Source organism: Notolepis coatsorum (genome assembly GCF_963971535.1).
Source record: "Notolepis coatsorum genome assembly, chromosome: 7".
Classification (NCBI taxonomy): Eukaryota; Metazoa; Chordata; class Actinopteri; order Aulopiformes; family Paralepididae; genus Notolepis; species Notolepis coatsorum.
Genome location: NC_140171.1, coordinates 38,036,422 through 38,046,790, shown reverse-complemented (window position 1 = coordinate 38,046,790; position 10,369 = coordinate 38,036,422). Strand labels below are relative to the sequence as shown.

The following is a 10,369-nucleotide window of genomic DNA, read 5'->3' as shown; positions in this document are numbered from 1 at the left end:
ACATTTCCCTGAGAAAATAAAGACATACAGAACCAATTCAGAGGTCCAGTTGGACAACTGTTGGAGAGAGGTAAAGACAGGGAAACATGAATGAGTAGAGAGGGACTGTGACCTCATGCGCCGTTGCCCGCCATGTCACGAATGAGTGATCAAGTTCTCTCCCCTGCACCCTGGGCATGACAGCCCGTGCATAAGACCCATGCAGCCCTCTACAGACCCGTACACCTGTGTAATGTTACAGTGTGTGTTTGCGTAACCTGGTTAGGCGGCGAGGCTGATGTTTGTGGCTTCCACAGCATGCAGGTCAAGTTCAGCTTTTAGTCATGCTTTGTTACCCCGACTGGCCGCTCTCTCTTCACCCTGGCTGCACCCTCTATACCTCCTTCCTTCCCCCACAGGGAACAACATGGCCAATAGGCTAATTCACACAAAAGCGCAACCCAGCAATGCACCAACAAAAACACAGTTCACCACAAAATGAACGAAGCCCCATGCATGTGCATGTAGTAAGATACCTAATCTCATATCCTACAAACGAAAATATATATATGGTAACAAGTTGATTGAACAAATAAATATACAGACTGGGGACATCCGGCACTATATATTCGCCTGCACCCCAAATACTATAGTAAGTTCGTGTGGAGGAAAACACGAACGATGCACCTATTACACATTAAACACTGTGCCTGGAAGCATGCAACACTCAGGACTGATGGAAAGATGTGAAGGGCGTATATAGCGGGAGAAATTGGTTACTTACTGTGCATCGCCGCGAAAGGGTCGTGCTTACAGTGAATCTCCATCAGTTAGGTGTTGCGGGAGGGGGGATGGAGGCCCCTGCGGTATACACGTCTTCAAGAGGCAACCGGACGCGTCGCCTGGGTCACTACTAGTACCGAGAGACTGTGAGCTTCAGGGGGGGGGGGGGGGGGGGGGTGCACAGGTTCCCTTTGAAAATTTGTCCCTCAAATCAGAGGGGTTAAAAAAACTTTGTAAAAAAACTTTATTTTATCAATATAATTAGAAAGACTAACCCAAACACGTGCGTACAATTAGCATCATATATTAATCTATGCCCAAAATGGAAATGTGAAAAGGCTTGGAGTTTTAACAGTGAATAAAAATAAAATAAAGGATGGCTCCAAAAATATATATATATCAAGCAGGCTCGACCTCAGGGCTCAGCCCCCGACGCCGTGTCTGTTTTGGTGTCTCCAGAACTAGGAGAGGAAACACTAGGCTCATCCCCTCAGCTGATCAGCTATAATGAGCTACAGTCCAGCAAGAAAGTTTGGGAAAATATGGAGAGACCAAACAGGCGGTATTTTCCCGTGACGGAATTCCTTTCTCTGTTTCTCTCCCCCCCCCCTCTCTCTCTCTCTCCTTCTCGGTCCGTTGGCCGTGACCCCTGAACTGTGACTGAACCGGTGGAGGCGCAGAGCCACCAGCTCCCTGTCAGCCCAAATCTATAGACTAAACGCGCTCGTTAAATTATTTCATATATTTACAAAAAAAAACAAAAAAATCCGTTTAAACAAAACATTCGTTAGAAATCCACAGCATGGTTTCCAGTACATTTGTCTCGTTACTGTTCGTCCTCAACTCTTCCTCTCACATAAACTCCCATCAATAATGCAAAGTGTAATTGAGGAAATCAAGTGCACACATCTGGAAGTCTCATATCCAACGTACCAAAAAGGTTTGCATGGAGGAAAAAAAGAGAGAAGGAAAAAGCCAAGGAAATGTGGTTTGAGTAAAGCTATTCGGGGTGTCTTGAGAGATGTTATCCCGTATATCTGAACGAACGGTATAGTTCTGGGTCACTCTGCTCTCTCTGCACAAACGTAGCTTTCCCGCGGTATGTGAGTTTTGTAGGCTTTGCTTTGCGGATTGCGCTGCTGCGCGGGGAGCAGAAAAGAAGCAGTCCTGCTACATGCATCGGTATTTTCTCCACACAGTAAAGATCCCACAGTGAAAAACCAAAACTACGGGATAGCAGGGTTACCGTGAAAAGCTGCCTGCATGCGCGTCCGGTCAGAGCGCGAGCGACCACAGTGGCGCACGCAGTGTTTCAGGACCTGCTCTCGTGTGGACAGCGCCCGCCCGCGCGCCAGCCAGCCCCCTGGACCTACCACACGCGCTGGCGACCGCTTGTCACTCACACACGAACCTGCCAATCACGGCGCGAGCAAGACACCACGTCACCCCCAACTCCTGATAGGATCGAATGGGGATTGCAGTTATTGGTTGGTATATATATAAATCCTGCGGGCGAATGACGCGCCGTCCGAATTGCCAATTGACGAATAGGGAGCCTCTTGAAGCGAAACAGGGTTCAGGGAGTAGATGACCGTTTATTAATTAACAAGGTAAAACCTAATGCCTTTATACTCATTTGCACTCAGTTTATTCATGTCAATATTAAATGGCTTATTAATTGAGTATTACTAAAAATGAGGCTTAGTTGCAGCAAGGCTTTATGAAATATAGGAAATGCTCAATAGTTCAGAGACTGCGAACTGTCCACCACCTAATTGTATCCATTATGCCTACACTAAAACTAAATAGGAATAAGCCTTCTCTGAGGATATAGCACATTTCCAACAACATTTCACCATAACTGATCAATGTCAATGTTGCATTCATCCTTTGCGCTTTTCCAGATGAAAAAAAGAAACACCGCAACACTCTAATCCCTCTCATCTTCCTCAGCCCAACGGAGTGAGAGCTGTCAAATGTTATGTTGCAGGCTTTTCTCCTTCAACACAATGTTATAAATCTTTAGCTCGAAGGAGAAAGAGGCAGCATATGAAACATGCATTTCCACTCATTACTTAATTGATTGTGAATCCAAACAGTGGCATCTCTAATGAAATGCGATTGGCAAACATCACATTCACACTCCAAACTGAGAGGGATTCAATACATATGCGTCCCACCTGAGTTGAGAGGGCATATCTAATTCTCTCCCCTGTAATATTAACCACACAAATAGCCTAAAGCATAAAACAAATTAAAAAGTGTTATTTCCTGTGTCTCGACATTTAATCATTTCAGTTCCATCCTGTGTTTACGTTGCACAGCATGTTCGATTAGACACATTTAGGCCCAATATTTACACACATTTAGCCAATTTATAGCCTGAAAAGGCCCATATACCTCATAATATCAACAACACCATTAAATATTCAGTCTTCATCAACAATAATGAAACTAATAGTTGATAGGCTCACATTTCGGTAGCTTTATAATAAAAATGATGAAGTGACGCACTCCCAGCCAATGCTTTTCTACAAAAAGGTCAAAGTGGTCTATGTTTGAGATGGTTCAGTTTACATTGTGGTAATATTCCAATTTTGTTAGGCCTACTTTGGGGATTTTGACTTCTCAATTTTGAACTTGGCCTACAAAACAAAATTATTTACCTTCAACTCAAGGAAAAGAAAAATAGGCAGAAACGCAATCTGTTATCATTAAAGGGGAACATCACAAAAAGAACAATTTAGATGTGTTTGTCTAAGTTCAGTAGCCTAACTACTCTCCTCCAAAGAAACCAGAGAAATAGCCGTACACTTGTAATGTCATCGGTATAGACAATGAATGGGAGTAATGCTCCATAGACAATTGAATGGGAGACTGATTTAGTTGGACCAACAAAAAAAGTATATATATAATTTTTTATACCCAAATAGGCACTATCGCAGCAGTCCAGACTTATCCTAGAAAGTAAACACATGCAGGTATAACCATAGATAAAGAATAATGATAGTTATATTAAATAGATTGTATTCAACAGTAGCATGTCCTCAGTGTTGAAACAGAAAAGGTCATATACCATTTTGTTGTCAGTGTCACCTTTACCATATTTTCCAACTAATTATCTAAATTAATATAATGTATACCCGATTACATCACACGTTTGAGTTTTAGCACTCTAGAATTCCCCTTAAAAACATTTCCAGCTTATTTCAATAATTCATATTTCAATTTTAAAATATGCCAGTCTTTTCAATATACATTTTGGTCTCTGGTGTAACCTTTTCTTTGATTTGGAAGTTTACTGAATGGACCACGAGGGGGCGAGCAAACTTGGGCTATACACACACACACGCGCGCACACACACACACGCACACACACGCGCGCGCGCACACGCACACACACACACACGCACACACACACATGGACAGATACGCGCACACGTACACGCGCGCGCGCGCAAGCAAACACACACATACACACACATATACTTTAATTTCCTCCTATTTCGGTATACTTTAATATAGGCTAAATGTCGCTTCAGATGTAATCGTACAGCCTCAGAAACACAGGTCATATCGTGATGCAGCCGTAAACGGACGAGCTATACAGCACGTTCAATATATGCCTATTTCTTTTGAATATTTTGGTTATTGAATAACCTGCCTCTCTACGCCAACTATATGATTTCCCTCGCTCTTCGTTGATCTCACCCTGCTGCTTTAATCCACTGAGATGGTAGAACCCCCCCTCGAAACATTCACGCTAATCCGCATTCATATTTCACTTGTCTTTATTGAGTATTCATGAATTAGGTTTCTTACTAATAATTGACAGAGGAAGCAGAGGAGAATGATTTGGAAAGATGCCTTTTAAAACATGTTCAATTGATAAATTGAGGGGGGTGGGGCAAGCTGTGTAGCCTATATATAAATATATATATTCATTTATTTAAGTATTCTATAAATGTATATATATTAATTAATTAAAAAAATATATATATTATTTACGGTGTTTATGTTTATTTTAATCAACCAGAATTGTTTTTATTTTTAATTTAAATTTTTATTCTGGGTTTAGATTTGATAATGACAGGAAAACAGCCTTTCCCCTCAAGGCGTAAAAGAGAGACCTATAACCTATATCCAGTATATTATGCTACAAGACTTCATATAGGCCTATATCTTCCATTTTCAATCTTCAACCCAAGTCTGTGTTTTTATTAGAGATATAGTCCCGTGCGTTACCCCCCCTGCCCCCCCCCCCCCCCCCCCCCCCACACACACACACAAAAAACTAAATTGCAATCCTTATCCCTGTCTCTCCGATTTGCAAATTAAATACATAAGCAATTAAAAAAAAAAAGCCAAACACAATCAATCATGTATACAAATAGTTGTTGCTTTAGGCTTGGAAATTTGGAGAAAACTTTCATCAGGGTAGGACGACTTTAATCCGGGCTCCAAAATCATTACCATATTTCATTACCTCTGCTTTCCAGAGTCGAAATTGGGAGGGTGGGGGTACTTAAAAAAAACATTAGAAAGAATTTGGTTTGGTTGTGATAATCATTTGGAGGCAAATTGGAGGCAATGTTGTCTTCCCTATTTCCATCCCTTCCCTCCCTTCTCGCCATCCGCCACGCAAGCTCGGGTGCTTTGCTTTAGCGCGTGAGCCTCGAACGAAAAAGCAATGAAAAATTAATAGCGCATGTTAACTCTGTGAGCTCGTTTATTACACGCCCGCTGACTGTAAACATAATGAGACAGCTCCCTCTTACGTTTACATTAGTTTAAAATATAAAAGTCATAACATAATAAAGTATGGACAAGAGAGTGCACGCATTTAGACATCATTGCGTTAAGCAAAGCAAGGCTACATGGATACCGTAGAAAATGTAGCCTATAGCTATGTATATTAATTTGGCTTGGTGATGGAAGAATCGGTAAAGATCAATCAGTCAGTAAGGCTATGAGGCCTTACCAGGCCAAGATATTCGCCCTTTGTTTTGATAGAGCACTTACGGTCAAATTCATACCATGTTTACACTGCCAAAGCCAAACAAAACAAAACAATCAAACAGAGAAATCAAAAGAAATCAGTACATTACAGAAGGAATTTCTTGTATGATTGACTGTCTTTATGGTGTTGTATTCCGTTGGATGTCCTTTTCTGGCCCCTGTAAATGTCCTAACCCAACCCCCTCCAATGTACAGTAAATGTCCTAACCCAATAATATACACGAGACCCTCTTCTTGGGAGTTGGGACCAAGTAGGTTTCGTGATAATCCAATGTACAGTTACCCCCCCCACCCCACCTACCCCACCTACCCAACCCAACAGTACTGTATTTGTAAATCTGGTATGTCATAAATGTATAGCTAGCCTATACTGTCTATCTGTATGTCATGTCATATGATGAATTGAAAATGGGGGACCCTGATGTAAACAAGACGAAAGTCTTTCTCTGTTCTGCATCCCCTTAACAATTGTGTGTATTGAGCCGTACTGTATATACCCATTCTGCAATCTGTTAATAACATTTTCAATCAATCAATCAATCAATCAATCAATCAATCAATCAATCAATTCTTGTCACAGCAGCTCACAAATCTTGCTGCTGTGTTTGCACATTGTTGTATTTCTCCCAGTATGGGAGTTTTGAGTTATTTTCCATGTTTTCAAAGTTTCTTTGGGTGTTTGCAATTTGTGGGAAGTATATGTCTTTGATGTCTTGGTATAGTGGTTGTTAAGAAGTGTAGCTCGGTTTACACCTCTTCTTGTGTGCAGTGCAGGTGCATATCTGTCTTCTCGGAGCCAGGTCTATGGCGGCCTTTCTCGATGGCTGTGCTCGCTGAGTCTGCATGTCTCTCTCTCTCTCTCTCTCTCTCTCTCTCTCTCTCTCTCTCTCTCTCTCTCTCTCTCTCTCTCTCTCTCTCTCTCTCTCTCTCTCTCTCTCTCTCTCTCTCTCTCTCTCTCTCCAAAACGATTATCGGTCTCCATCGGTGGGTTATGGCAGACAGAGAACACCGGGCAACTCATGCAATAAAAGCCAGTCCGCGCTGGGGCGTCTTTGGGAAATGAACAGCGCACAGGGAGTAAACAATTCTATAAATTATTTCACGGGTCAAAGGCGGCATACGGTCTGACGCGCTAAATCACGCACACAGCGGCTACAGCATAGGGACCTGTCCGTCAAGGAGACCAGGCCGGGTGGAAATGCAAGAAAATAGGGAAGAGGGGGAGGATGAGAGAGAGGGGGGGGGGGTTCTATAGCGCGCGAAACCCGGAACCATATTGGCACGTTTTTACGCACGGCTGCGATGCCTATAAACATGCAGGGCGTGGTTCTTGGAGAGCTTTGACACAGTCCCTCGTTTAAGATATACATTTCTCTCCAGTTCCAATTTTTATACAAGTAGGAATGTCATGTTAACCCATGGTCAAAGCCAGGGTTAACTTATTATCCAATAGATACAATCATTTTGCCTTCACTATTCACGATTTCTCAGGGGCAAAGCCCACTCCACAACGGAACGCCAGAGCCACCCATTATGGCCTTTGTGCTATACACATTAGGCCGAAAAGATATGCTTTCAATTATAGATGGCACCTTCTAATACATAAAATGACAAACTATGCATTCACTTTGAAGGACGGATGCTTTCTTGTCATTTACTTAGCGAGGAAAAGGTGTGCCATAAGGTCACCATAAAACATCATTGAATGCATTGCCCAGTAAAAAAGTTGCCCCATCTTGCATGAGGTGAAATTATTTTCAACAAAGGTAGCATAAAGGCAACTCTGACGCGGATACTTAAAGAGAGAATGTTGTTGTAGAAGTCAATACAGCAGGACATTAAGCTTGCAAATTGAGAGACTGATCAATTGCACACAGTTTCTAACGATAAAAGACGTTTTGTCAATGCAGGCACAGCGGGCAGCAATATGAAATGATTTGATATCCATTGGGTGCCATAACAGGGTCGATGGCCTGTTCCATCCTACCAAACCCTGCTGTTTTATGAATAGCCCTGCATGTGTTTAGGAGATGAACCTGTTGCTTAAAGACAACCATGACTCGTATTTCCTCGAGCGACCAGCTTCTTACAAACAAGCCAAGAAAAACAGGTAAGGACAAAAAACTGTCATGTATCGAGTCTCTCCGCCGAAGTCTTGGGGAAAACAACATGTTTTCAGAATTAGCATATACATTTTAGAAAATATCTGGCTCTATGATGTGTGTGTGTGTGTGTATGTGTGTGTGTGTGTGTGTGTGTGTGTGTGTGTGTGTGTGTGTGTGTGTGCGTGTGTGTGTGTGTGTGTGTGTGTGTGTGTGTGTGCGTGTGTGTGTGTGTGTGTGTGTGTGTGTGTGTGTGTGTGTGTGTGTGTGTGTGTGTGTGTGTGTGTGTGTGTGTGTGTGTGTGTGTGTGTGTGTGTGTGTGTGTGTGTGTGTGTGTGTGTGTGTGTAAATTATGTGGCCACTAAATCAACATGAACGCATCAAATGATGCCACTCGAATGTGTACACTGCATAGCTATATACTTGGTTTGAGGATATTCACATCAAATCACAGTGCCATATAAAGACACTCTGGAGTCGACCTGCAGCACTTCAGACGATGAAGCAGGATGGGCTGACACTTGGCACTGACCTTCAGGTATAATATTTTACATAGTCCCACACTCACAGACCAGAAATGGTGGAACCGCTCCTGTTTCTTTAAGAGGCCTTAACTGTGCCACTGTACATTCAACACAATGAATGAAGCAGCATGAAACGGTTTTTAATAATCAACTCTGAACTGTATATTCGGAATTCAGAAAGGTCCTCAACTATCAAGGGTGGATGAGTAAAAAGTGTAGTTTCCAAACACTGCATGCGTTCTTAGTTTATATTTCAAACGTAAAGCATCTTCATATTCAGAGTCAATATACAAATAAATAAATAATTAACTACAGAGAAAAGGTAGGCTTATCTCTTAAATAAATAAAGCAAGAAGTTCTTCAACTTCAAATCCCCCCCCACACATTGTAATTATCATACTTATAGGACACCATATGCTATTTTAGAAGTTATTTTGATTCTTAACAATCGAAAAATGTAGTCAATCTGGTGAAAAGTTGCAAACTTCATTCCACTCATTTACACACAGTGAAATCTAACGCAAATAAAGATTAAACATGTATTACCCCGTTCAAATATAAGTTTCCCTAAAGCAAGGTCAAAGTGAAGTAAAATAGCTGTCAGCAGTGCGACCCTACCTGCTCTCCCCAGGCTCAGTGCTGGACTCATGGGCTCGTGGTCCATCTTACCCGATTAGAACAGGGGGAGGCGAAGGGGGGAGAAAAGGAAAAGTACAAAAACTTTTCTCTGTCCCCCTCTCTCTCTCTCCCTCTCCCTCACACTTTTTTCTTTTCTCTCCCCCCCCCCCCTCTCTGGTCCTACAGTACTTTTGGGCGAGTTGGGTTGAAATAATTCGACCCTTCCGCTCCCTATTGCGTTGCTGCAAGTGCTCAGTCAGCTGCAACTAAACGCTTTAGGTGGAAAAGGGGTTTCGGGGAAGCGTGAAATGATCACGCGGAGTAAAAGAGCCGCTCTCTCAATGTGCGCTCATGTCCTGTCTTTTCCTACACGCACGCACGCACACACACACACGCACACACGCACGCACGCACACACACAAATGCTCACACGCACGACGAAAGACAAGAAAACACACATATGCAGGCGCACACACCGACACCATAGGGGCGCGGCCCCCTCTCTCGCGCATCTGTCACCGAGTTCCACTTTACCAAACTTTTCAACCCCTATTTCTCTCTCCCCCCTCCCCTCTCTCTCTCTCGCTCTCTCCCTATCTCTCTCTCTCTCTCTCTCTCTCTCTCTCTCTCTCTCTCTCTCTCTCTCCCTATCTCTCTCGCTCTCCCTCTCTCTCTCTCCCTCTCTCTGTCTCTCTCTCGCTCTCTCTGTCTCTGTCTCTGTCTCTCGTTATATTAATTTCCTCGGGGAGACATTAGGTAAATAGTTGTGTAGATATAACATTCCTATGTTCTTTATGTATTCAATTTCCACTTCTTGTGTTGGTGATCATGCCTTTCTCCGAATGAATCCACCTGTTCGCCACGGCGCTCTTTACGCATTACGCACGAACGGCTATACAGTACACACACGCACCACACCACCTGCACGCTTCATCCAGGGATGCTATATTCCCGTTCATGCTCTGGCTGTGTCTGAGTGCTAAAATGTTCGCAAAAAAACAAACTTGTATGTGTGTGTGCGTGTGTGTTTGCGTGTGTGTGTGTGTGTGTTTGTGTGTGTGTGTGCGTGCGTGCGTGTGTGTGTGTGTGTGTGTGTGTGTGTGTGTGTGTGTGTGTGTGTGTGTGTGTGTGTGTGTGTGTGTGTGTGTGTGTGTGTGTGTGTGTGTGTGTGTGTGTGTGTGTGTGTGTGTGTGTGTGTGTGTAAAGCGACTATAGCACATGTGCCAAAAACAGTGGCGCTGAAGAATAAGCATTTCTTTGCATTCAGAACCACATTGCATTCAGAATCACAAACGAACACACTTTCTTCCCTTTTCCATCCCTCCACATCGATTCTTCTTTCTC

The 10,369-nt window shown here is 43.0% G+C and overlaps 1 protein-coding gene across 1 annotated transcript in view; it reads right to left on the bottom strand.

Moving 5' to 3' along the window:
• The window catches only part of LOC311231628 (paired box protein Pax-5-like), a gene marked incomplete at both ends in the record, with an annotated part of 28,829 nt that extends 19,758 nt beyond the window's left edge, over positions 1-9,071 (bottom strand). Inside the window, one exon of the mRNA XM_084318257.1 lies at positions 9,026-9,071. Coding sequence (XP_084174383.1) covers positions 9,026-9,071 — 46 coding nt within the window. The remainder of the gene's footprint in view (positions 1-9,025) is intronic.
• Between the last annotated feature and the right edge of the window lie 1,298 nt (positions 9,072-10,369).